Source organism: Lontra canadensis, unplaced genomic scaffold (genome assembly GCF_010015895.1).
Source record: "Lontra canadensis isolate GAN:19392208 unplaced genomic scaffold, GSC_riverotter_1.0 scaffold19, whole genome shotgun sequence".
NCBI lineage: Eukaryota > Metazoa > Chordata > Mammalia > Carnivora > Mustelidae > Lontra > Lontra canadensis.
The window spans coordinates 20049639-20077102 of NW_022631013.1; the positions used below are offsets into that span (position 1 = coordinate 20049639).

Below are 27464 nucleotides of genomic sequence, written 5' to 3' on the forward strand. Positions count from 1 at the left end.
CAAATCCCTTTCGTCAATGATTACTATACAGTGACTGAAAGATGTGCAGCATTTCATCGCCACAATGCACACGCTTTCAGTACAGATATGGAAATACAGTAGTCTGAGGTTTGGCTGTTTTTTAAGAATGAGCTGTACTGGATGTTTATGTATAAAGGGCTTTGTGATTGTTTTCTTTTGTATTTTCATATTCACAGTTGTTAATGGAGTTTCCAAGGTGTCCAAAAGAAGCAAAGCTGGCAGCCTCTGAACACTTTCTTTTTTGAGAATTTTGGAAACTCACATACTTATATTTCCACAGGGAATATATAGAAATTTTACTTGAGTAGAGAGTTGGTAGAAATTTGTACTAGAATTAGGTTTACACAGGAAAATGTAAAAGACGATTATTTGGATAGTCTAAATGGTAACAGTATGAAGTCAGTGTGTAGCTACAGATTGCTTCTAGCTTCAGAAGACATCCTTGTAAATCTATATTGAATTGTTTTTTGTATTTTGTTTTCCGAAACAGTTCACAGTGTCTTTTGATTTTTTAAACTATGACCTTGAAGTTAGAGTAATTAAAGCCAGGAGCTGCTCACTGATTTAATAAGATAGAGAATTAAAACATGATTCTAGTAAAATGGGAAAACTAACAAAAGTTTGATTTTGAAAAATATTAAATAAGGAAAAACTAAATTACTCTATGAATTTTATATCATTAAAGATAGGACAAAATATAATGACCTCATCATGCCAATAGTTACTGGAAATGTGCCTTCATTACTTGTTTATCATTTTAGAAGATATTGGCATTAATTTCTAAGTCATTTTTTTCCAAACAAGTTCTGTGGTAACATTCTATAAATTTTAAAAAATACAGATTTGAAATAGATCTGAAATCTTAATACCTTTAGAGTTAATATTTAAATTTTAGAAAAAGAAATTAATAATGATATTGAAAGATGGCTTGAATTTCACCCAGTAGTACTCCCCAAATATTTTTGTTGTCTCAAAGCAGATCACATTAAGCATTAGTAAAATAATACTTCTTAAAGTGTTTGTTGACTAAAAAAAATAAGACTGGGTCAGAAAAGTCAAATATATTTCACGTGAGGGCATTTGCTGTTATTTTTTTCATGAGAAACTTAGGACTGAAGAGATGAAAAATTTGAGATTGTCAGCATGGGGTACCTAAGATCTTCAAAGCCAATTATTTGACAGTACCAAAAATACCCATAAGCACAAGTTGTGTTATTCAACAAGTTTTGCAGTTCGTGATCTTTTTTGTGAAAGTATTCATTGTTTAGTCTTGTAACCCTTATGACAAACTTTTTTGGCTTTTGTACTGTCGCTATTAAAAACAAAAAAACTGCCCAGTATTCTTTCACTGGGATCCCACAACCACAACAACAAAACAACCTCTATTTGTAAACCTGTTAGCTGAATAACATGGCACAGGACATCTACTGAGACTTAATTTCTCCCCACCCAATCCACCCATACATAGTCAGTTCAGCTAAAACATACACTCAAAAAATACTTGATTAACAAACCGAGATTAAGAGTATTTTAAATGATCTTAAACTCAAATATAATGTTGTCATGTGATCTTGACCACCACATTGTTTTCTGGTCACCAGGCACTAGTCAGAGGACCCACATGCAGGCTTCCATGAGAAATAAAGCCAGTGAGGCAGTACGGCCTTACTCCTCTGCACCACGGGGTTCTACAGAGAGGCCATTCCAAGGATTCACATGTCACTGACAGACCATAAGATTCCAAACAACATCAAAAATACAAAGAATTTTGTTAAAATACAACTCTGTCCTTTCATAGTCTAGATTAATTTAAAAAGCCAGAAATAATACTACACTCATGTCAGACAGGAAGATCTTGAGATGCAATGTACCGTGTTAGCAGACAACCAGGACAAATGGACACAGGCCTCCCTAGGTTTGAACAAGCCACGTCTTCAATCCCATGACTTGGCCTCAGCAGCCTGTAGCCTCAACGGTTTGCCAGCTCTTTACTGCTCACCAGGATCTTAGTATATTTAACGAGTCCCAGAAAAGGGGCCCTGGAGACCCATGGCTCCAAGCACGGGACAACCTAAAAATGGAACCAAGTCTCTGCTGTCTTGAGCCACCCACACTTGCACATTACGGCCACACCAGAGCAGCTCATCAAAGAGGGAAACAAAGCAGGACTTTCCCCATCCAGGGCACCATTTTGTCACCTGATAATGATGCTGATGGACTCTAAAGCAGAACAGCTTTTGCAAAAGTGTAAATGACACACCACGGTCCTTCAGGCTTTCTGAGCAACTTGGCACTAGTAATTCTGGCACACTCATCGCCAGCAATGGATGTGTTGCCGGGAAACCAGTGTCCTGGCATGGCACGGCTTACTGAATGAAGATGTATATGCCTTTTGACTTTGATAAATAATCACTGGCCATGATTACTTGATTAATTATTGTTGCAACCCCAGTGAGACTACAAAGGAAAAAAAAAAAAAAGTGTGGTTTCAAACCCATCTGTCCGCTGGGTTCCATACTAGAGTTTCACATAGGTATAAGGTAATAAACTAAATTCAAGTCTTTTTCACTTGAGAGCCATACGAAACATAGGCTACAAAGGCACCGCCCCTGTAATGGAATTTTTGTTTTCGTTGCATTGAATTGCATTGCATTGAATAGTATCAGTACAGTATCCAGTTTACTTCTTCCCACAAAAACGTCCAGCTCTTGCTTTTGGAACGCTTGACGTGGTGCAAAGGAAGGGCTAGTTCCTCCTTTCTTTTAGTCTCCCTGTATGAACAGTATTCTTCATACATAACTTTCTTTCACTTTCTCATCCTGGAGAAAAGATGTGAGAACCGCAACATCGACTACTGTCTGGTTTTTGTGTAATGACAAGTCCTTTAAGTGGTCATCATCACTTTGGTCCTTGGCGAAGTTCACAAACACCTGTCAAAAGAAGGTTGGCCTTTATAAATAGCTCTCTCCTTGCTCCTCCTTTATTCTGGTTGCATTTTTCACCGTGTGGAGCTTAAGTCACATAGGAGAATACAAGATCGCATAAGTAGATTAAGTAGGAAACTGTGTGTGAGGAAGAGGGGACACTGGAAAAACACATTAACCATTTGAAAACTGAGCTTCTCTATTGCCCCTCAAATCACCAATTACTCGATCATCTATTTTGATTCAGAGAGGCCTGATTAAAAGGGAAGAGAGACAAAAACTAACATTTACCGAATATCTACTAAGTTCCAGAATCTGATTAGTACTTGATGTTATCTAATTTAAATGGGATAAGACACCTGGCAAAATGTCTGGCCCATGGTAGGTACTCAGAAAATGATAAGTTACTGTGATTATTATTACAGCTTATTCTCACAATAACCCTCAAAAGTAAATAGAATCATCTTCCTTACACCTTCAGGGTGGTTTAGTAAAAAGCAAGAGTCATGGTAAATCCGATTCAAGCTCAGTCAGATCTGCTCTAGGACCCATAATGGGAGTGGGGGACAGGGATCGGGAATCTCCACCCTGAAAAGGCCATCTGTTTTAGACATTCAAAGCTTACTTGGTCAAGTGTTGTCTGAGAAACAGAGTAGTCTTCTATATGGAGTCTCTTTTTGCTCTGGGAGAGGATGCTGAATATCCTGGCCAGAGAAGAAAGTGAAGATGGAAGCTGGTACTGTAGCATGTTCCGGTGTTTCTCTTTGAGGACGCTTCCCGGAAAGGCAAGTCCAAAGAACTCCTGGACAGGTTTTAGGTCAGGGTTGGACCCTGCTATTCGTACCACTATTGTATAACCATCGCCAAACCTGAAAGCAGAAAAAAAAAAAGAAAAAACGATGGAAGATCCTCAGGAAACTTCTCAAAATGGTATGTAACCCTACCCAACTGGTGCTATGAAAAAGGAAGCTCCCAAAAGTTTTACCCAGAAATAACTAAGAGAAGGAACTGGTTACCATTTACTGATTATCTAGTCTATGTGACGTGTCATGCCGAGTGCCTCAGACACATGATTTCACTGATTCCTCACCTGGACATGTGAAGTCCGACAGATGTTACAGAGAAACTGAAGCCCACGGAGCTAGTCGCTTGCCCATGGTACAGATCTCCTAAGTGGTAGGGCCAGGGTATAGACTCATTTGTGTTTGACCCCAAAGATTATGCTGTGACCACACTGACGTATGTAAAATTCCCCATTTCATTTGTTTAGCAAAGCCAGAAAGCAGATATTCCTCTGACACAGACTCTCAGAAAAGTTAAGCAATCTGTCCAAGGGCCCACACCAGGAGAAGGTAAAGAGAATTCAAAAGCAGCTCTGACTTCAAAGCCCTTATTCTTTCCACTATACCATTTTGTTCAGTTTATTTCCCTTTATTTTTAGAGCCACCATTTATATGCTCACAAAAAGAATAAACACAAGTGTCCTCAGTAGGGGTTATCCCAAAGATACTATCTTTGTTACCTATTTTTCAGATGTTGAACGCTGCCAAGACACCTGAACCTCCCATTGACCATAATTGCCATCCTAGTGCAAAGAGCTTCACATTCTTCCATACTGTGGGAAAACAGAGATTTTTATTTTAGATGCTGCTCTAACCATCCGAACATCATGTGACATCTGGAATTTCAAAGAGAGAGATTTCCAGCATCCTAGGGCATAATTGACTCCTATTACAAATACATGAAGATGTAGGGACGATGCTGTTTACTGCCGTGCTGTTTATACTTGTAAAAAAAAAGTTGGAAACAGTCCAAATGTCTACAAAAAGAGGAACAGTTAAATAAACTAGGGTATTTCCTATTGGAATACTGTCTACATCTGAATGTACACAAAATACGAAGTGAAAAAGAACAGACTAAGTACAAAGCTTGCGTTTTTGCCTGTAAATATACACACATGTCTGGTGTGTGTGTGTGTGTATACAGATTCGCATGAGAAAACTGCAAAGATACATAGCCCGATGACAGCAATGTTTATGTCCTCGTGATGCAATTTCAGGTGATTACCACATTTTCTCTTTGCCTTTCCACATTTTGTAATTTTTATACAATGATCACATTACTACTTGGAAAAACATAAATATACACAACACAGATACCAAGCCCAGTCTTCACTACTGACCTGTGAGATGTAAGCACTACTGATCTGCCTTCCTTGACAATACTTAGAGCACAATTCCACAAGAATCGCCGGGCTTTGGGGTCCATGCCTGTGGTAGGTTCATCCTGTAATTAGAATAAAATAAGCCCTATTACTTGCTGAAAACACAAAGATTTCTTTTTAAATGCAGAAGCATCTTTAAAATAGCCTACATTCCAGCTTACCATTCTAGTTATTTCTTGATAGACCAAAAAAATCAGACCTCGCATACAAGAATAAACTGTGTATTTGTTTGTAACCAGTTCACTCTTACTAATATGTAGGAAGTAGGAAACTCAAAATTTTTTTAAATTAAATTTCTCCAAATGAATAGAAAGGGAAGGAAAAAGCTATTTAGTTTCAATCATCTTTTCGTGACTGACAAATATACACTAAAAATTCTTTTTGTCTGAAATCTCTATTGAAGTCCATAGAAGGTTTGGGTAAAATTACTTTTCTTTTTTTATTCTAGCTCATTATAGCTTAGCCTGTTATATTACACTTGCTAGTCTTAGAGAAACAAATTGCAGATCCAAACGGTACAGATTACATTAAAGCCTTAACCTAAGGCTTCTTCCTGTAATAACTTCAAAGCAGAAGAAAAAGGGCCAAAGGGCTCCTGTCCAGTTTAATCTTCTGTTTTCCATCTATCTATCTGTTAGGACTATAACCCGGCTGCCACCCTGGGGATCTTGAAGCTGTGTCCACAATCTCCATCTTCAGGAGATGAACACACAGATGGTCTGAAAGAATGATCCAGAGAAAGTTCAAATCACATATCCAAGACAGCCACACGAGCCAGGGTTCCCCAACACCAGACAAACAAGGGCCCTAGAGCTTCTCTTCTCTGGAGCATCAGAGGGCATGGCAAAGCCACCCCAACATGTATCAAGGAGAAGAACAAAAGAACTTCCCTCTGGTTTTCTAAGGTGGCTCTGCTGTTCCCGGTCAGAGGAAGGATGGCTTGCCATTAGCCAAGCCAGTCCGGCAATATCCCTGGACATACAGGACTTCAGAAAAGTGATGTTTTCCATTCAGGCCCACACAAGAGTTCTCCACTCAGTCACACTCACCAGAAACACTACAGGGGGCCCGCCGATCAGAGCCATAGCTGTGGAGAGCTTGCGCTTGTTGCCTCCGCTATAGTTACCAGCATACTTTTCGCCATACTTGACGAGGCCCAGTTTCCGAATTGCCCATTCACCAACCTGGAGTAATAAAACACACCTTGACTTTTGTCTGGTTTGTTTATCATGTTTTCTTACACTTGCAGATGATTCTTTACAGAGCAGAACTAGGAAAATTCTTCTCACTGAGTAGATTCTATAATAGCAAGTGCCAAGGAGCCAAAAAGCAAAGGGAAAGAACTCGTGGGGGTGGGCACAGCACTTCCTCTCTGCTCTGCAGAATGTGTCTGTCCACTCACCCCTGCCCTCCGCCACGGATTCCCACCTCGCAAATTAGGTGCGAGGAGCCAGCATCTCATATTGCTGCACCCATGTGTAAAAAGAGCCTGAAGCCAACGGTCATTTGTGAAGGCCAAAACCATAAGGCATACTGTCAGCCTGCGAAGGGGGCAGGCTGGCTTCTGGTGCCCACGGTACCTTGCCAACTTCTTTCTCTGGGACTCCTCTCAAGAGGGCAAAGAACTCCACGTGCTCTCTTCCAGTCAGTAGCTCCGTGATGGCATCGAACTGAGGGCAATAGCCCATGTTCTGATGGACTTCATGGATGTCTGACAAGATACTGCAAAGGAAAAACTGGTCAGGTTTTAAGCATTTAGAGAGAGACTGATTGGACAGCCTTGTCTCATGTTCCTAAAAAGTGTACTTGCACATGATAAAAATAACCAGTGAGCACACTTGCTGTAGCTTGAAGGAACCATCTTTCTGTCCCCAGAGAACCCTCCTGGCAGTCAGGGTTCCCGCCTCTGGCCCACCTACTGCTTGTACCTGGCTCTCCCAACACCTCAGTCTGCAGGCTCAGCCCATTTCAAGATTCCCAAGTCCATCCCAACTGCTTACACTCTCTCTACCGACAACCTCACTCACACAATCTTGGGGCTTTAACACTAAGTCTCCATCCCAGACTTGACCCTGTGATCCAGTCATATGGACCAAGTACTCTGTTACTCCCAAGTCTCCCTCATGGCCCTACAGACCCAGAGGAGGCCCAGCAAATCTGGGTGTGACCTTCCTCCCTCTGCTGTTTGTTGCCCATACATTGGCCACAACATGGTCCAGATGGCCTGGCCCCACTATTTACCCAGCCCAGGCACCCTCCTCGTTTTTAAGGGGTTTGTTTTGGGGATTTTTATTTTGTTTTGTTTTTGTTTTTTATCACAGGCTCTCTAAAAATCTGGTGACCAAAAAATATATCTACAGACACAGCTTTAAATATATTGGTGGAAGCAGCTTTTGCACTCTATGAAGCCAATCTCAGGTTAAGGATCCTTGATGTGGGAGAAGTTCAGAGTCCCATCCAATCTGATGGCTGCACTTATCAGCCGCCACCCTTGGACAGTGTTTGGCCTTTGTTTGGCCTGTTAGCAGTATTCATTACCCTGTGCCTATCTGTTTTACACTCCGAAGTCCAGCCTTTTCCAGAATTATGACTGAAATGCCCACAGACACTGTGCCTGGCCCACACAGCAACACTGCCCAAGCCAGCCTCTTACAACTGGTCACTGGGATAAACCTTAGTTTGAGCCAGTTACTGCTCCCACTGCTTTATACCCCAAGAGCCTGGTAGAAGGAATGAGCCTGGGGAAGCAGATGCAGTCTTAGGCCTGCTATTTCAGCATTGGTTCTCTTAAACCTTCTTTACCCTGCTATGGAAAAAACTGATAAGAGACAAAAGGGGGGACCCATGAGTACATTAAGTCCCTCATTCTTTTCAAATGTTACTGGCTAGTAGCCCCCTATCTACTATTTCTAAATTGTGAGCCATCACCCATTAGCGGGTGACAAAATAAATTTAGTGAGTCATAATCAGATTTTTTTCTTTAAAGATATGCCTGTTTATGTGATTTTGTGTATTTACTAGGTTGAGAGGTAAATGTATTTGCTACTTTGGGTCATGGTCAGAAAAGTTCCAAAGCTATGGTCTTGTACCACCTCTTCATATAGAAAGCCCATAAAGCCCCACATATTTAGAGTACACAAGGGCAACACTGCCTAATAGGTCCCTAAAGTGGAGGTGCACCCCTAAAGATCAGATTGCTTAGTGACCTGTGCATTCTCAGATAATGGCCTATTGAAACCTCAATAACTGACACACCCTTTAAGGAAGGCAATTTGGCAAATATACACCCTTTTACCTTGTAGGAACTTTCCCTTTACATATGTACATTTATGTACATATGTACATAAGTGTACATATGTAAAGGCATAGTTACATAATCAAAAATAGAAACTAATAAATGTCCAGCAATAAGGAATTGATTAAGCAAACTGCAGATAAATATACATAGGGGGGTTTATGTAGCAATGTAAAGCCTACATCTTAGAACATGTAACCCATTGAGAAATATCCATATTAGACTCATTAATAATAAACTAATTTCAAAAATCTAGATACAGTATGATCTCAATTTTAAAAAACATTTATATGTGTAAAAGAGAGAGTTTGGGGGTGATGGGAATGTTCTAAAACTGTATTGTGGTGATGAGTGCACAGCCTTGTAAATCAACTAGAAATCACTAGAAATTATATCTTTCTTTTAAAGATTTTGTTTATTTATTTGACAGAGAGAGACACAGCAAGAGAGGAACACAAGTGGTGGGGAGCAGGAGAGGGAGAAGCAGGGAGACCGATGTGGGGCTCAATCCCAAGACCCTGGGATCATCACCAGGGTCGAAGGCAGATGTTTAATGACTAAGCCTCCAAGGCGCCCCAAGCAACTGTATTCTTAAGATAAGTGAACTATATGCTATGTAAAATTATACTAAATAAAGCTGTTAGAAAAAATAGAGGGAGCCTGGGAGAAAAAAATGTAAATAGTAGTTTTCTCTAGGTAGTGGGATTATGGGTGATTTTTATTTTTGTCTTTACCCTTTATAGATCTCAACCTTTTTATAAGCTATATAGTACTGTTATAATCAGAAAAATAAAAATGTCTTTAAATAAAAATAAGAAAAAGAGGGGCGCCTGGGTGGCTCAGTGGGCTAAAGCCTCTGCCTTCGGCTCAGGTCATGATCCCAGGGTCCTAGGATCGAGCCCCGCGGCGTCGGGCTCTCTGCTCAGCAGGGAGCCTGCTTCCCTTCCTCTCTCTGCCTGCCTCTCTGCCTACCTGTGATCTCTGTCTGTCAAATAAATAAATAAAATCTTTAAAAAAAAAAAAAGAAAAAAAAAAAGAAACCTCCCTTTAAAAAAAAAAAAATAAGAAAAAGATTCTTTGTGGCAAAATACAGTCCATGTCTTTTCTCACCTATTTTTGTTAAGGAAAGCATCTCCTCTGGTAACAGTGGTATCTCCAGTCAACATCTTGAAAGTCGATGATTTCCCAGCCCCATTAACTCCCAGAAGTCCAAAGCACTGAAAAAGATTGGGTAAGCTGTTTAAGCAAACAACTGCAAATCTGAATATAAATGACCCTTATATAATAGTCTCCTCAGCTTAGTTTTGACATGATTCCAAAACATTCTTAAATATCAATGAAGAGTCGAATTTTGGGGAGTTTTAAGAACCTCCATTGATATTTAAACATTTTATAACGAGACATATTGAGCATATTTGTAAATATTATTGGAGTTGTCAGGGTGAAGCCAAACTTAATGTGTAAAAAACAGTAATGAAAGCTAACCAGTCACCTTTCACCATCTAATTTGTCTAAAGGGCATAAAAGAACACAAACATGAACAAGAAAAGAAAAAAAGTATTTAAAAAAAATCTATTTGAATTTCATCATCATCTTGAATGGATCACAAAGACACATTTTGGATGTGCATTCTTTTCTTAAATTGACTGAGGTTATCCAAAATTGTTGCTTTTTGACATATGCAGTCCCCATCTTCTCAATGACTGATTGCTCCACATAGACATAAATAGAGAAGGCTTTAAAAACTACTTTCAAACCCTTATAGACGTTGTCATTTGATTGGGTAGATAATCTGAATTAACAGGGACAAGTAGAGTGTAGACAGTGCTTTTACCTCGCCAGGAGGAATGCCAACACAAATCCTGTCAACAGCAGGCTTCCTCTTTCTTCTATATATCTGCAACCAACAAAATGCAAAAATTCAAGAGCCATAGCGAACCACAACTATCCCAAGCAACTGTGGAAGACTGACTTATAATCCCACGATGAGGTAAGGCTCATCAATAAAATTAAGTCACATATCTGATATGCTAAGAGCCATGGTCTGTCTCTGCGGCAGCCAGCTTCTAAAGGATTCGAGAGCTTAAAATAAAAATAAATTTCTTTTCTTTTTTAAATTTTTTTATAAACATATAAGTATTATTAGCCCCAGGGATACAGGTCTGTGAATCGCCAGGTTTACACCCTTTTCTTTTTATTTTTAATCTAATATCAACCTTTTTAAGAGACATACTGGTCATCAATATTTTCATAATTTTTCATTTATTTGATATTGTAGGTATTATAAAAATTAAATTCTAGGGACACCTGGATGGCTGGATAAGCATCCAACCCTTGATCTCAGCTCAGGTCTTGATCTCAGGGTTGTTGAGTTCAAGCCCTGCACTGGGCATGGAGCCTACATTTAAAAAAAAAAAAAAATTCTACAGGGTCAAAATGTAGAATCAAAACACTACAAATATTGTACATATTATTAAAAAAAGTGAACTACTGGGATCCTGGCACCTAGAGTGGGCTGTAAACAAACCCTCCTCCTGAATAACAGACATATCAGTTTTTTAGACCATGATACTCAAAAATCAATCATTTATTCTTCTCACCTAACCTTTGACTAGATACACAATTTTAATATGTTTTAATAAACACATAAATGTAAGTGTGAAAAACAAATACACTTGAGAACCAGATTTCCCATTAGAGAAGTACTCTCAGGATTTCTTTAATGAAGAACTCCCTTCGGTGTATTTTAAACAAAATTAATTTGATAGAAACCTGGTCTAGATGCATATATTTTTGGAAGTATGCTCTTTTCATTAATCAAATCAGAAAAGTGCTCATCTCCAATACGCAAAGCTGAGAAAAACTGAAAACGAGTTGTTACAGCCTGTACTCACTGTCTCACCTTCGTCAGCTCCTTGATCTCCAAGATATCATTCTGTCCTCCACCATCAAGAATTCTCTGTCTTTCTCGCTTCACGTCTTCATCCTCATCATTCAAAGGAGGAAGCTTGGCATTTACAGGTCTTGAGAAAAACATTTTAAGAAAAAAATCAATCTTTCAAGGTATTTTTCAAGACAAGGATCCAATTTCTAAGAAAGTCCTTTAAATCTATTCTCCATAGTTTTTAGGATCAGCAGTGCTGTAGGCTAGAGCCTACAGGAAAATCATCTGGATCATCTTGAGTTCAATGCAATGCGACCACCACTGATCAGTGTTTCCCTGTGCTCCTCTGTGACCCTCAACGAGATACTCCATGAGTTCTGAAAAAAAGCTTACCTGGGCCTGATGAAGAATCTATACTGGATGAGAACAGTGATGAGGAAGAACACCACCCCTTCCACGGCCATGGCAAAGAGGTTTCGTCCCACTAAGTCCCAAGACAGTGGCGAAACAAAACGGTTCTCCCCTGGTAGACACAATGCAGAGATCCAATTAGAATGGAGGCACCAAAGACCCTGGGCCCTTCCTCAAATTCAGGCTCAAATTCACCTCTGTTCCTCGGAACACCAATGATTATTGCCTATGACAAGGGGGAAAATTATAGGAGTGACTACTTTCCATGTCTGATTTTTTTTAGGGTAAGGTTTTGGGAAAATACACTGTGACCCATTATCAGTCACAACTTCAGAACCAATATGTATTAGATCTATAATTTCATATCTTACATTTCTTTTTAAAATGAGACATGCCGAAAATCCTTTTTAAAAAGGCAACAATCTGGGGTAACTTCTAGGGTATTTATGCACATTGTAAATTTCACTAAAGGAAGAGTAGAGAGTACTCTAAAAAGATGTCCCTTTCAGAAAGTAGCATATAATATAACCTAGTGAACCTATGAAATCACCTGGCTTTATGGGAATATTCCTTACATTCCTTATACATCTCCTTTGCACCTGCTAGATGGAAAAAAAAAAAAAGTCCCTCTCCTATGCCCATTAAATAACATGGCCCATCTAGCTATATGAACCAGTGGATAAAGAATAGTAATATGGCCACAGGAGAAATATTTTTAAAGACTCTAAAGACAGAAAGAGCTGCAGTAAATTACCTTTTTATAGACTGTGTAAAAGGTAATAGATGGCCATATCTTCAGGCCCATGATCTTCCTCATAGTCATAGCCAAAGTTTGCACCCTTCCTACTGATCCTCTGGCCTGTATCCAACTCTCAGACTGTGCTCTGACTTTTCCAGTAACTAAGAAAGGCAACCAGTGGCATTACGCACTGGATTCAGAATAAAACCAGTATTTTTTCCTTACCTCTAAAACTCCCCTCTCACCTTTCTCACTGCTCTCTGAGGCACAGATGAATGTTGTATGAAAAGACCCATGCCACAACCAGGTTCATTTTCATGAACCTTTTCTCAGTGGTGGGAAGTCCTATGCCCATTCCCCAGCCTCTTCCCACACCAAAGTCCAGAGTACCTAGGCTCACAAAAACCGCCATCTCGAGTCACTGCTGTCACTCACCAAACCTTTCCAAAGCATCGGCCATTGCCTGGTTTTTCACCATGTCAATAAGCCCCCGTCCCAGGCAAAAATGTGGGAAAATCAAGAATACAGACTTCAGGATATCATTGATGTTATTCAGCTTCTAAAAAAAAAATATAATAAGACAGAGAGAAACTGAATGTCATTTATGGTTTAGGCTAAAAATATATCAAGGTCTGAATTATGGGAGAGATGAAAAATTTGATTCCCTGGGGTCAAACTGAACCTTTGAATTCAGACAGCAATAAAGAGCAGCAGCCACAGTTGATGACATATAACATAATAGAATTTCCCCTTTAGAAGATTTGGAATAATGCTATGAATATGGAGAAATATGAGCAAAGTTTAGAAACACGGTTATGTTAAATCAGAAGCAAATCCATAATAAAATATTGGCTTAACATTTCAAAAGCAAATTGCTCATATCTGGGTCAATATTTCAGCTTCAGGATTTTGTCGGCATTTTAAAAATTCTTCTTGTATACACCAAGCCAGTGGCCAAATATCCCACAATTAAGTTGCTGTGGGCTGGAGGCCTTGTGCTAGGGCCCAGGGGAGGCAAAGGTTAATAAACAGTCTCTACACTGCGGAAATGAGTACATCACTGGATAGGTGCTGTACTGCAGGCGTGAAGGGAGGGCTTTGGGAGCACTGGGGACAGAGAAGCACCTCCCATAGGGCAGGAAAAGAAAGCTTCATAGTTGGGCGCAGTCTTGAGGGCTTAGAGAGATAAAGGAAGTCAGACCTACAGGAGTATAGGGGGTTTAAGGAACAACCAGCTCAGGTGAAGTTACAGAGCCTTGGAAAGGGGTGTGGTGGGATATGACCAGGAAGGACTATACAGCTCTGAAGGCTGGCATTCTAAGTTAAGGTGTCTGGACAAAGACAATGAAAACAGGCAGAGACCCTTAAAGAGATTTGTAACTGGAAGAACTGACAAGGTAAAGAGTAAAATGTGGGCGGTAAGAAAAGCAAAACACATATGATGCCCATACCGTTGCCAGCCAGGGTGACCGAGTGGATGGTAATGCCACCCACTGTGACAGGAATGGCAAGAGAAATACTAGGTCCTGAGGGAGAAGACGAGGAGGACAGGTCAAGTCCCGGGGAACCAGAAATAACCTAGATGGAGCCTCCTGCTAGGCAAGTGAAAATGTGAGACTAGAGATCGAGGGAACAGGGTCAAAGGCAAAGATCTGGGAGATAACAACATAAGACCCAGAGAGGAAAGTTGGTAAAGGTGAATGGCATCACACAGAGATAGCATCTAAAGGGGAAAGCAAAGACGGCAGAGCACCAAATATTGCGAAGAGCAGACTGAGACAGGAAGGAGTACAAAAGAAACCAAAGGAAACCAAAGGGTTTGATCAGTCAGAGAATATAAGGAATATAAGGAAATATAAGGAAAAGGAGGAGAAAGAGGTGCTATGCAAACCCAGAAAGGAGAGAAATCTGAAAAAGGACAAAGAGGTCCATGGTGTCCGCAGCACAGACCCGTGGCATTAAGATCATGACTCAGTGCGGTCCTCGGGCTCACAGAGACGGCCATCCCTGCAGGAGGTGCCCCTTCTGCAGGACTCACATTGTTGGTAAAGAGCTCCAGCACAAAAGTGGCCACGCTGCCGTTGATCCCGATGAAGAGGTTCACACTGGTGAGGACCACGTAAGCTGTGCTGGGGATCTTGAACACGAAGGAGGCTGGGTACATGAGAGGTGTGATCGACCACCTGGTGAGGCACAGAGACAAATGTCCACTGGGTGTCCCCTGCCTTCGCTTTGACCCTGGGCACCACATGCCTTCCAGCCCTCCAGGGGGGCCTTACCCATACAGCAGAAGTAGAAGTGCTAGCACAGGCAGGTTGGTAGAGGACACATAGGACTTCTGCTGGAAGCAGATGAAGATGATAATGACCAGCGTGGCAGGGACCACATAGTTGCACTAAAAGTGAAACAAGGAAATCAAGTTCACCCCTAAGTCAGAGACACAATACACCTCAAGTCTTCACCATCATAGGACAAGAAAGGGCAGATAAACATAGCAGAGAATAACTTTGAATTAATGAAGCCACATAAACTATTCATCAAAATACTGGACAATAATACATTTTGACAAGCATTTTACCCTTGGTTGATTTTATAAACTGCATGCCCTTTCTGTCTTTCCAACAGCTAAGCCTAGGTGTCACGCTCAGTAAACTTAGTGAACGATGGATTCCCAGTCACAGTAATTACAATTTCACAGGCAGCAAATAAGCTTCCATTATTCTTCCCGAAGATGATTGTGTGTTTCATCATTAATGCTATATTAGCGTCTGCCCAAGTTCGGTCTCACATGTAATCTATTTGTAAGCGCTTACCTCATAACATGAATGCCAGAATTGTTTCATCACATGAGAAAAATTTTCAAGTCTGTCCTGACAGTGTATCAAGCCTTACAATGCAGATATAAAGATGTGACTACAGGACAATTAAGAGAATTCATAGCTAGCAGGGCAAAGCACAAGCAGGGAGGTGAAAGGCGGCTTGTTGGCTGTTTGAAGAATTTGAGCTTCAGACTACAGGGCTCTGCCTCAGTCCCATTCTTCCCCACATGTTTATCAGTAACTCAGATGAAGACCTGCTTTTAGCAAATTTCAGAGTCTTGAAAGCAGGAAGTGACAGATAACACACAGACAGCTAAGTGAGGTCTCTGAGTCCACAGACTTGATCTTTCATCTCTGAATCCCCTGCCACAGTCAGATACATCATGAGCACTCAGTATGTGTTTATGGGATGAAGTGATTACTGGGGCAAGACAAAAACAAAAGCAAATGGATATGAAACAAGATGCAGTGTAACACGGATAAATGTAAAGTTTAGGTTCAAAAAGTCAACTGCATTAGTGTAGAGGGAAAGAGACCCCATTCACCAATCATTCTGTGAAATGGAAATTTCAGTTCACTACCAAGTTGCTAACAAGACAGCCCTCCTTCTTCATGCAAAACCATGGGCTGAGTAACAACAGTATGGGATAAAGATCAACTCTAGGCTTGGAACACAGAGCACAGCCTGAACACAAGGTTACTTCTGGGCTTGGCTTTTCGAAAGAAACATTAACAGTGTGGAATATGGCCACAGAAAGGCAACATATCACAAGGTTGACAAGTCTGAGAGGCTTGGTATAATCAGCAAAGATATCATCCTCACCATCATCACTCGTGTTTGTACAGTGCTTTGGAGATTACAAAGTGTGTTCTCATATATCATCTTACGTTGGAAAGACTTAGGTTAAATGAAAGTTGTCTTCAAATACCCGAGGGGCTGTGCAGTGGGAGAAGGATTAAATTTGTTCTGTGTGGCTTACAATTAATAGAAGTCAAAGGAGATACATTTCAACTCCACTTTATAAAAATCAGAACTACAGAATTCTTTGAAGTCCTCCATATTGGTCTGAACAGAAGCAATCTATCAGAGCTGGCACAAAAACATATTTGGAATGGATGGATAAGCCTCTGGGTAAAATGTATAGAGTTTTCAAAGGAAAGACGGATTTCCTACTAAGGCAAAGAACACCCTGCTTCTGGAGGTGAAAACCTACCAGACAGGGTAGAGGCATTGGGTTTTGACTAAGCATCTTCCAGCTCGACGTTGGTCACTTAAGAAATTGGTGGTAGTGATGGTGGTGGTATTCATTGCAGTGTAAACAGATGTTTTTTCCCGTGGTGTGAGATCAGATCTGTATTTGAGGTCATGTTTACTGTCATGAGTGTACATATAACTACTTCTGCCTTTTCCTTTTTCATTCTTTTTGACTACCTAAAACACTTTTAGAAAAGCCCAGGACCCTTTCATCCAATCCATGGCCCTAATGATTTATAAAACAGCAGCAGAAGGAGGTTCTTACCATATCCCACACAAAATTAGAGAGCCAATAGATGACAGGCTTCACTCCACTGATGAACTGCAGGTGCTTTGCTTTGCTGACCCGCTCTTGGATTAGGAACACAACAAAGCTGGCTGGGACGAAGGACATTGCAAAGATGACACAGATGGACACAAGGACATCCACTGATGTGGTCATCCTGAAAAAGAAAGACAATGACGATATGAGGGGCCACTGATGCAGCTGAGAACTCAAGCAAGCAAGATACACGCATGCAACTGTGCACACGCCCACACACACACACATGCGAACACATGCACGCTTGCACGCAAACACACATACACAGATATCGGAAATGTGAGGCACAGCCCAGAGGGAAAAATCGACTGACCAAATGTATTTTACTCAGCGTTAAAGATGATTATTTTCAATTAAAAAAAAAACCCTAATAATTAAAATGCAAAGCTAATTTCAATGAAGTAAAAAAGAATCCATTGCCATAATGAAATTATTAAGGGAAGTCTAAGAATGGCCAAATGGCATTCACTTTGGCCTTCTGTTCTTGACCCTGAAGAGCATTAAGTTGTAAATGTTCACACATATAGGACTAGTGTACCCTGAAAAATGAAATAAAGCAGAAGTATTAGGGTGAAACTATTCAAATAATTTTTGGCTATAAATAAATTCGAAAACAATAGTGTGTAGCATATCGATCTAACATACAGCAAAAATTCTATCAGATTCTATTAAAGGAGAATAGTTATAAGTCCATTAAACAGGGTATAACAAACTATTTTTATATGCATTAATTTTATATAAAGTTGGCATAAAGATCCTAGTGGTATGTATTGGTATTCTACATGAGTTAAGCAGAAATAGCTGTGCCACTCTCTGTACACAGGAAAGAATCTAACATGTGCTGAATATCAACGATGTGCTGAGTGCTGGACTTGGCAATTTACATGAATTGCCTCATTTAACACCATACATCTAGAAATATAAAAACCAGAGTCAAACACAGATGTCTATGATTCCAAAGGTTGAGCACTTTAAACTGTATCATACTGGCTTTAAACTTCTCTCTCTCTCTCTCACAGACACACACACAAACACACACACAAGCTTAATTCAGGAATTAAAAGGACAAGCTGATAAAAGCATGTTTCACCAAGTTTACAAACAGTGGTTTCAAAACTAAAAGAGCTGGTTTTCTCTTAAACACTGTGTTAATGATGAGTTAAATTATTTTAGGATTTTACAGACAATTTCACTTTATATAAATTCACTACATGTAATGGTTTTTATCCATCAAAATCCTTGATCTTCTGCAGTTTAATCCCTGCTGGCCGATTCATAAAGCGATCATTTTCTGCCCAGAACCTGAATTCATAATGTAACTGTATCCTCAGCTGGTACTCTACAAGCAGCTTCACACTTCCCTCCCCAACATGGTGGTCCCACCAACAGCCTCTCCTCTCCTCGTCCCACCCAGTTAGATACAGCCATGCTTACAGAGCCACTTCTGAGAGCTGCTGCTTGGTGAGATTCAGGGGGTGGTTGAAGGCCGTAATCCCATATTGGCTGGGGTTCTCGCCCTTCTGCAGGTTGGCCCGGAGAATGGCATTGTTGATGACGTTCAAGAAAGAGCTGATGGCATGCCAGCCCTTGTTGTTGAACCACACCTGAAATAAAAGACACCAGGTACAAAGTAATGCTTCCAAATCCTGCACATGTAAGACATTTTTGGAATTCCATACACCAAGATAAAACATTAGGGTCAGAGAACATGGCAAAGAGGTAACCCAGCCACTGTGCTACTTCTGATCTTCAACTCACTCAATCCTTACCACAGCTTTAAGACATGACTCCTGCCTCTGTTTCTTGGATTAGGAAACCGAGGCTTAAATAGGCTAGCTAACTTGGTCAAGGTCACAGCGGTTAAGTTGGTACATCTGTTGGAAAGCCAATTCTCTTTATCACCATACTGTCTGGGCTCCATGGTAAAATTAGGAGCCTGCTCTTTTCTGTCTTGAATATGCCTATCAACATTAGGAGCTGAAAGTACTTAAGTACTATTGTTCATCAAGAAGCTACCGGAACACAGGGCCTCACCTTGACATTATTTTTCGTGTCCAGTCCTGTCATGAACCTCCCCAGGCTGCTGAGAAATCGATCTGCAGAACTGTCCTGTGAACAACAGAAACCTGCCTCAGTTGGGATGGTTCACAAGGGAAGGGCAACAGGACAACCCTGTGAAGGGCAATGTTGATACTGCCTTGTTCAGCCGAGCAAGACAGGAAACCACAGTAGGACGGGCGCCCGAGAAACAAGTGACCAGAAATCTAAAGCATTAGTGTTGCCATAAACCACAAGTTTTGAAAGAATCACAGGGACACCCTGGAACTCCAAGTTGCCAGGGGCAGAGGTCTTGCCTAACTGGGTGGGGAGCATCCTTCAAAGTGTTCCCCAGGGGTCCTCTAAAGACCCAGAACTATGCCCAGTGGGCAGATGTGTCAGACACATGGGATCTGGGCCTCAAAACCGGAGATACAGACTCTAGGACTATTATGGATACCATGATCCTGGAATCCAGGCCCGCGGAGCCCTCATTCTCATTTAGAAAACGGGAAACTCAAAACACTGAGAAATGAAGTGAGAGCCTACAAGGTCCTGCCACCAGTGTAAAGGAAATGATTCATTTCCTTTGTAACCAGTGATTGTTTCAGTAAGTATGTTCAAAGCCCAGTTTATTTACCTACTGGCTAAATTCACAAAGGAAGTTATAATGAGAGCTTTTAAACCTCTGAATTTTTTTTTTTGATCTATGTTTTCAGATATTAAATATATACTGAGTAGCTCAGTCTTGGCAGGTGCAAGATCAGCAGATGCCAATAATGGCCTTGTATTCAGTCCTAAAAACAGTAAGTGGTAAGGTGATTAGATGTACCTGCCAACTACTCCCACTTAGTGGCAACTCTGGGCCCATCTTTCTGACACGTCCTAGGACGGATACCTACCTTGGCCAGCTTCAAGTGCTTCTTCACTTGCTTGATGGCATTATTAACTTCTTGACTTGAAGGAAGTGAATGAGAATTACTGGCACCCAGGGAAAACCCTCCATACCTAAAAGGACAACCTGACATTAGAAGACAGAGCCGTACACAGTACCATTCAGCAGCAGACATCACATGAATGAGTGTATGCGTCATGGAGGTGAATGCTTATTCGAAGCAAGACCAAAGCTAGACTTGGAGAAAGCTTCATCTTGGCCTCCTCTGATGTCTTCTGGCAATCTCTTGACTCTTAGGGTTACTGCCCAAGGGGGAAGAAGCTGCTCTGGGATTACACACAGAGTGAGGTGTCTTTCATCTCATAGATGCTCCTCCTTCCCCTCCCTGTCCCCTCCCCCAGTGGCCCCATGCCCTTTCACATGGGTCTCTGAATGTCAAGGCAAGGAGACGGGGAGTTAGGGGAGGACAGTGACCAGAGTAGCCTAGGGAGGCTTAGAGACAGGCCATAGGCCTTTCCTAGCATGAAGGCACTTTAGGGGCCCCAGTCTGTATCTGCTCTGTGCAGAGTTCTATGGGTGTTGGCCCCTGGGAAAAAAGGAAAAGTGGGAAGGTGGGCAACAGTGACAGAGCTAAGTTTTGAGGCAGCCATATAAGGCATCTCATTTTCTAGAAGGACAAACTGGCTTCAAGGGTTGTTCCTGCCTTTCTTCTCTAGTGCCACCTGTTCCTTCAAAACCAATAAAGAGAGAGAATTTCAAACACTGTGAAAATAAATAGCTTCAATGCCTCTTATTTCATCCAAGACCTTCTTGGTCTCTTTCTAAAGGCCTGAGAAATTGTTCTGGAGTCCCCAGGGCCCATTGGGAATCTAATTTGGGCGGGGGAAGGGGGGGAAGCAGGGGGAGTGTAAATAGAGTAAGGTATTTCCCTCCCAACACCGTGCTTCCCCGCTAAATCCCTAGAGACCTTCAAGAAACCACTGAATCTCCTCATGGGGATCAAAATGCCAAATGTTTCAAGGGCATCTAAAGCAGCAGCTGAGCACTGAGCAGAAACACCAAGGGCAAAACAATTCCCACACCCCAACTTGCTGGGACCCGAGATACCAGGATCAAAGTCATCCTTCTGAACTACAGGAGTCCAGACAAAATACAAGCTAGCACAGAAAGAGATCAACTTACCTAAACTCATTCACCCAGATCTTGTTCTTTAAACTGCAGAAGCCAAAGAAAAAGATACCAAAAATCAGTTCAAAGAAACATTGATCGTATTCCTGTATTCCTGATGATACAAAAGAAGTTACTATCTACCTGAGGAGACAAGCCAGGATAGAAAGAATCCTGTGATCAGTCTTGGGCAGGGGTGGTACGCATAGAAGGACATCCACCCCAGTCACTATGTCTTTCCTTCTCCCCATCTTAAAACCTTGTTATTTATATGAAAATCATGCTTTGGATTAAACCACTTCAAAAACCACCTTACAGACAAAGATGTGAAATAAAAGTTGTTTTTGTGTTTTTTTTTTTTTAAATTCTTTTGAAGGAGGCTCCATGCACAATGTGAGGCTTGAACTCATTACTCTGAGATCAAGAGTCACATTCTCGGGGCACCTGGGTGGCTCAGTGGGTTAAGCCTCTGCCTTTGGCTCAGGTCATGATCTCTGGGTCCTGGGACTGAGCCCCACATTGGGCTCTCTGCTAGGTGGGGAGCCTGCTTCCCCTTCTCTCTCTGCCTGTTGCTCTGCCTACTTGTGATCTCTCTGTCAAATAAATAAAATCTTTAAAAAAAAAAAAAAAAAAGAGTCACCTTCTCTACCAACTGAACCAGCCAGGCGCCCCAAAACTTACTGAATTCAAGGTAGTACATCAACTATGGAGGACGTGGAAATGTTATGGCTCTTTCTTGAAGCATACCCCTGTCATTTAAAGTCACTGAGAACACCTAACAGAGAAGCCCAACAAACCAAAAGGAGACCAGAACAAACATATCCTGGGCATCAAGTAAGTATTCAACACTGTGCCTTGATAGCCTCAGAAACTTCGGAGCTGTTCCAAACCTCCACAGCCATGTTAGGCCACTGAGCTGGCCAAGGGCTCACTTCATAATGCCACGTATCATCCACATTACCACACATTCCATTCATGAGAGGCACTTTATACATATCAATGTCATTCAGTTTACACAACAAAATAATAAGAGCAACCACAAAATAATAAGAATATCACATACTCTACAAATGAAGACTTTTTCAAGGACAACTGGCTGCTCCTGGTAAAGCAGATGGTAAGTAACAGAATTCAAATTTGAATCCAGATTTACTTTTTTACTGACCTATAACTGACATAGAACACAGTATAAGTTTAAGGTGTATAACAGTCTGATAAGACATATTTAGATATTATAATATGATAACCATGGTACCTCCATCATGTCCTAAAATCATCATCCCTTTTGTTATGGTAAGCATATTTAAAATTTAGTTTCTTCGCAACTTTGGAGTTTATAATCTGGTATTGCTAACTATAATCACAATACTGTACATCTGCTCTCCAGAATTTTTCTCTTGCACAGCCGTACAATGATAAGGGCAGCCTTATCTTGATGCTGACAATTAAAACTTCAAAAAATTTATCTGTTCTAGGTTGGGAGACTATCCTAAACTTCCAAAAGCCAACATGAGGCCAAAATTTGATATTTTTCCCCAGCACTAAGCTATTTTTAAACATTTAATTCCCCTATTCAGGACTGAAAAAAGGGCCAAGTTTAGTAAATAATGACCTTTTGGCTATGATCTGCACATAGGTCTTCACCAAATAATCTGAAATGTTTCTTCCCGTCAGGTTCTGAAGGATGTCTGCAGTGTTCTGTTTTCTCTGTCATCATAGAAAAAAACAAGCACAAATGTCTTTATGGACCACAATTGAAACAGGGGAAAAAAAAAAAAAAGATCAAGGACTACAATGACACATGTTTTTTGATCACGGTTCACAGTGTGACCAGATCCTGCCCACAGGATCCAGGCACTGCCATCAGCCAAACACCGAGGCCTAGTCCATTCTGCCCTCACCATCAGCCATTCACTTATGCCAAGCCAAGATGTCCCCCAGGAAATTATTCTGAGCTACTCAACAACAGACAGTGGAACATGACTCGTTACAGTCACCGAGGCTCTCAGGGAGCAATATCACTGACTATGCCCAGAGACTTCTTTGGTTCATTAGAATTATATTGATAAATAGATACACCATTATTTTATTTATTTATTATTAACATACAATGTATTATTTGTTAGATACTGTTATTTTAAAGAGAAGTAACCAGGACTTGAGTTTTCACACCCATTTACAATTACTTGTCCTCACCCTGCAACCTAGATGCTGATAAAGCAACAGAGGGAGACCACAAGCAAGCCTCTTCCTGAAACTGTTCTCAGAAAAAGGCTCAGAACTGCTCCCCACACTCACAGTCTCAGAGAATGTCAGAGTTTTAAGACCCACAGAAGTCTCATGGGCCTGCCTCCCTAATTCAGAGGTGAGGAAACAGGCCCAGGGGGGCTGAGCGGCCTGTCTGAGGTCACCAGCTCATCTGTGGCACAAGCAGGGATGGAGCCAGGTCTGTCACAAGATATTGTGTCACATTACCTCAGTGGGAGAAACCAGACTGTGCCTTCCACAGCCCATGGATCCAGAGTACTGAGATCTGGTTTTAACTCAAACAAGTAAGTAAGCTAGGCTGACTTTTCAAATTAGAGAAACAAGTTACACTAAGGTATAGGAACTTGCAGAGCAAGTCCCTCCCCTCAAAACCCACATGCTATTCTCTCTAATAAGAATTAAGCTCAAGACTGAAAGACAACCCCCTGACAGGATAGCTTAGTCGTTCCTTCCTCCCCAGCAGAAGCTCTCAGCCCGCCTGCACTGACATCTGCTCAGTCACACGGAGAGCGACTCACCTGTGGAGGAGGCAGCCCCCCTGCCCCCAGGGGACACACGGGCAGCATCTTCTTGATTTTGTCACTGCTACACTGGCAGGTGGGTGAGGGGTTCTCCATCGTCCAGTTCCCATTTTGGAAGAGGTCCACGATGGTCTGGGGGACCGGGGCAGTGGTCCACTCCTCCTCCCCCACAGAGCAGGGCATGTTTCTGGAAAGGGAGGACATCAAAGGTAGCATCACCTGAGAGGACCTGGCCTTTCCTGGAGCTTCGGGAACACAGACCAATCAGTAACAACCACAAACAGGCATCTGTGCCCTCACCATTTGCTGATCTCCCCACAGACCTGTAAGCTGCAAACTCACTTTACAGTTAAGGATGAAGGAACACAAAGAGGCCCTAAATGCTCATGTACCAAACTCCAGTCAATCCAGTCTGCCAGCATTTGGTCTCTTGCCCCTGTGTTCACTCAGTAAATATTCACTGAGCACATACTATGTGCCAGACACTGTTCTGCATATTTGAGAGTCTGGGGTGAGCAAGACAAAGTCCCTACCTCCTGTAGAGGAATTTGGCAATAAGCAAATGTCACTTAGCCAAAAATAAAGCAAAATAAGAGAACAGTGAATCAGGGGAAGACAGACTACTTCTTCCTAGGAGGGTGATACTTCTTCCGAGGCATGAACGATCAGAAAGCAGCAGCCAGGGAAAGATTTGGGGAGAGAAAACACTACAGGCAAAGGCAATAGAAGGTATAACTACAAAGTCCCTCAAAAGAAATGAACTTCCATGTTTGAGGAACAGCAGGAAGGCAGTGAGATGGGACGGGATGAGGTAGGAGGGAGAAAGATGGGAGATGACGGGTGGGGCGAAGCAGGGGCAAGATGACATGGGCCTGGGAAGGAGTCTGCATGTTATGCTCAATGTGCTGTGAATCTGGCACAGAATGGCAAATTTGCTTTATGTTTTAAAATGAGTACAGAATTGGGGTTTGGAGGGGACGCAGTGAGGGTGCTTAGTACATGAAGCGCTAGTTTGTCTGCAAGGATCACGAGGCCTTTATGCCTGACGTGAGCTCCGAATCACTGTGGACCATCACTAACACGCTTGCCCTCTTGGGTCTTATCTTCTCCACCAGTAAAATAAAACTACAAAATGACATGGTGAAACATGTCATTTCTAATATCCCTTCCAGTTCCAAGATTCTACAATGCATAGCCACACTCTTTATGTTATTCTTCTATGTACTAAAAACATCAAAGGAATAGATCTGTGTACTGCTCTGTAGTTCTCTCTAAGGCTCTGTAACTTGATGGAAAAGTCAAAGTAAGACATGGGGCTCACACTCCAAAACTTCACAAGATGACTGGCTGAGACAAAGCTCAATGCCACAGTCAATGTCCCAGTCAAACTTCCCTCAGTTGTACTCCTTTTGGTGAAACCTAGAATGCAAATTCAGGAAAAGCTACCAGAATGGAGACCTTCCATCACCCCACGCCTCACACACATACACACATACACACACACAGCGGTGCTCTGCCCCAACCCTGTGAATCCTCTGACAGCAGGGACCAGACCTCCGCTGTCTGAACCTGTCTAGCTCTGAGCCCAGACCCAGCTCCTTCTCTGCTGCCACTTATCTGAGTCCATACTGCTCAGCAGTGGTGTATGATGAATCCACCTTACCTCATTCTTCTACCTCACCTATGAAACATGCAAGTATGTCAAAAGTCAAAAGTCTTGTGACCTCAGAGAGGATGTCTCCATGCCCTTTTCCATCACAGTCATTTTGTTCTTTAGGAACTGATACTGGCTGCTAGGGCTTACTTACCCCTGAAGCAGTAAGTACCAGCAAATGTTTAGTAAATATCGAATAATAAGAGCTAGCAAGGACATGATAGTTATCTATCTAGAAATCTGCTCTGAAACCTTGCATGCCCAGGTAACTGGCTCACTGGTCTGTCCACTTGCAAAGCCAGTAACTTCCCTTTAAAACCTGGAACTCAAGTTAGTCCTTCTCCAATCTTCCTATACCTTCCACACTCTCTATAATTCCTTCCAAGTCTGTGTTATAACTGAGCCAGAACCTCATTCTACCTGAGCCTGGAACCTGCATGGGCCTTGGCTTGGGTCACTTGGAAACTCACCTCTCTTCACAGTTGTTATGCACGAAGACCTCCAACACACCCCAGCCCACTTAGAGACACGGGCATTTCACTGCATTTATCCAGATACTACCTACTTCCCTAAAAAGGATTTTGAAGGAAAGTACAAAAATATGCAACCCCAAAAGAAGAAAAAATCCATTTTTATACACAATAATACAGAACACGTTTTCGGGTTGGTAGAGTGAAGAAGCTGATAAATCAAACTGCAAATTCTATATAATGGCAGCTTATCTCTGCTTTTAGGTATAGGAGTTGGCAGAAGAGAAGAATGGGAAAGCACTGGATCTGTACAAAGTGCTATTTGAATTAAATATTAATCTCTAAAGCAGCAAATAAATGTCTGTAGTGATTTTGCTCTGCAGGATGATAGAAAACTCTCCTACTTGGCTCTGTTCGTTCCTAGATTCTGGTTAGGTTATTACAACAGTTTTTTTAAAATAAAAAATGCTTCAAAGGACAAATGATCCTAGTCACCATGTGGCATCTATCATAGCTGATAAACATAATATAGCAGACATCGAACCAGGTGACAAGCAGAAGACAACCCAGCTATCGAGGGTCTCAGAGCTCAAGGGGCACTTACGGGATCGGATTTCCTTCCATACAGCGGGTCCCGAAGCCAGGGTGTCTGGTGAGGGCATTCAGGAGTTCCTGGGTGCCCATGTCCTCAGGAGCATCATTACTGTGGGTACATGAGAAGCAGCCAGCTCAGCAATTTATTAAAACCAGGAACTGGGAAGTGGAATTGTTCTTCTAAACGGAATACTTTATTAGGCACTTCCTAGTGCCAAGCGCTCTTAACCAAAATGAGCAAAATACAAAATGTACCCAAAAGGAGAGGACACTGACTGCGTATTTGAGATCAAGGTAAGGGACAGCCCTCTCAGCTTGTATAAGTTGTAATGAGTGGAGTTGTGTATATGGGTGTGCACACATGTATAAACACCCATGCACATCTATCTATCTATCTATCTATACTTCTTTAATGTGAAGGAATTTGTTAAGGACCAGTTTTTCAAAAATACTTTCAGAATTATCCATGAAACGTGAACCAAACAGTTTTAAGGGTTAGATATATATCTATAGATAGATAGATATCTATATCTATCTATATATAGATAGATAGATATAGATATCTATCTATCTATATATAGATAGATAGATATTTTTTCTTTTCCACTTTCTCTTGGGTTTCTGGTTGGTTTCTTTTCCTCTAAGAAGGTTTTTATTTGTTTTCTAAGGGTGCTATTCCAAGATACCACAAGCCTAGTGGCTGAAACAACAGATGTGGATAGTATCACAGTTCTAGAGGCTACAATGGTGGTAGTCAATGCTCCTTTTTTAGGTAATAGGGAAGGATCTGTTCCAGGCCCCTCTCCCAGCTTGAAGGATTGCCCTGGCTTTGGACTGTGGCTAGAGAAGGAAGAATCGATTTGTGTATTCATGTATTTTTTTGTTTTCGTTGTTTCTTTTAAAGCTTCCCTTTTACATCACTGAGATACTTCTCCCCATCTAAAGGTCTACAAATATTATAAGA

General features: G+C 41.5%; 1 protein-coding gene across 3 annotated transcripts in view; it reads right to left on the reverse strand.

Moving 5' to 3' along the window:
• Window positions 1–1569: 1569 nt before the first annotated feature.
• Window positions 1570–27464, reverse strand: part of ABCA1 (ATP binding cassette subfamily A member 1) — a 125352-nt gene continuing 99457 nt past the window's right edge. For all 3 annotated transcript variants that reach the window (XM_032860758.1, XM_032860760.1, XM_032860759.1), the window contains exons 30-50: window positions 26511–26609; window positions 23780–23969; window positions 22606–22700; window positions 21009–21041; window positions 19834–19939; window positions 18929–19003; window positions 18329–18498; window positions 16838–17015; window positions 14778–14893; window positions 14537–14681; window positions 12934–13057; window positions 11742–11871; window positions 11367–11487; window positions 10299–10361; window positions 9575–9681; window positions 6750–6891; window positions 6219–6353; window positions 5128–5231; window positions 4468–4560; window positions 3571–3814; window positions 1570–2951 (exon numbers count right to left, since the gene is read on the reverse strand). In XM_032860758.1, coding sequence (XP_032716649.1) covers window positions 2811–2951; window positions 3571–3814; window positions 4468–4560; window positions 5128–5231; window positions 6219–6353; window positions 6750–6891; window positions 9575–9681; window positions 10299–10361; window positions 11367–11487; window positions 11742–11871; window positions 12934–13057; window positions 14537–14681; window positions 14778–14893; window positions 16838–17015; window positions 18329–18498; window positions 18929–19003; window positions 19834–19939; window positions 21009–21041; window positions 22606–22700; window positions 23780–23969; window positions 26511–26609 — 2611 coding nt within the window. In that variant the 3' untranslated portion in view covers window positions 1570–2810. The remainder of the gene's footprint in view (window positions 2952–3570; window positions 3815–4467; window positions 4561–5127; window positions 5232–6218; window positions 6354–6749; window positions 6892–9574; window positions 9682–10298; window positions 10362–11366; window positions 11488–11741; window positions 11872–12933; window positions 13058–14536; window positions 14682–14777; window positions 14894–16837; window positions 17016–18328; window positions 18499–18928; window positions 19004–19833; window positions 19940–21008; window positions 21042–22605; window positions 22701–23779; window positions 23970–26510; window positions 26610–27464) is intronic.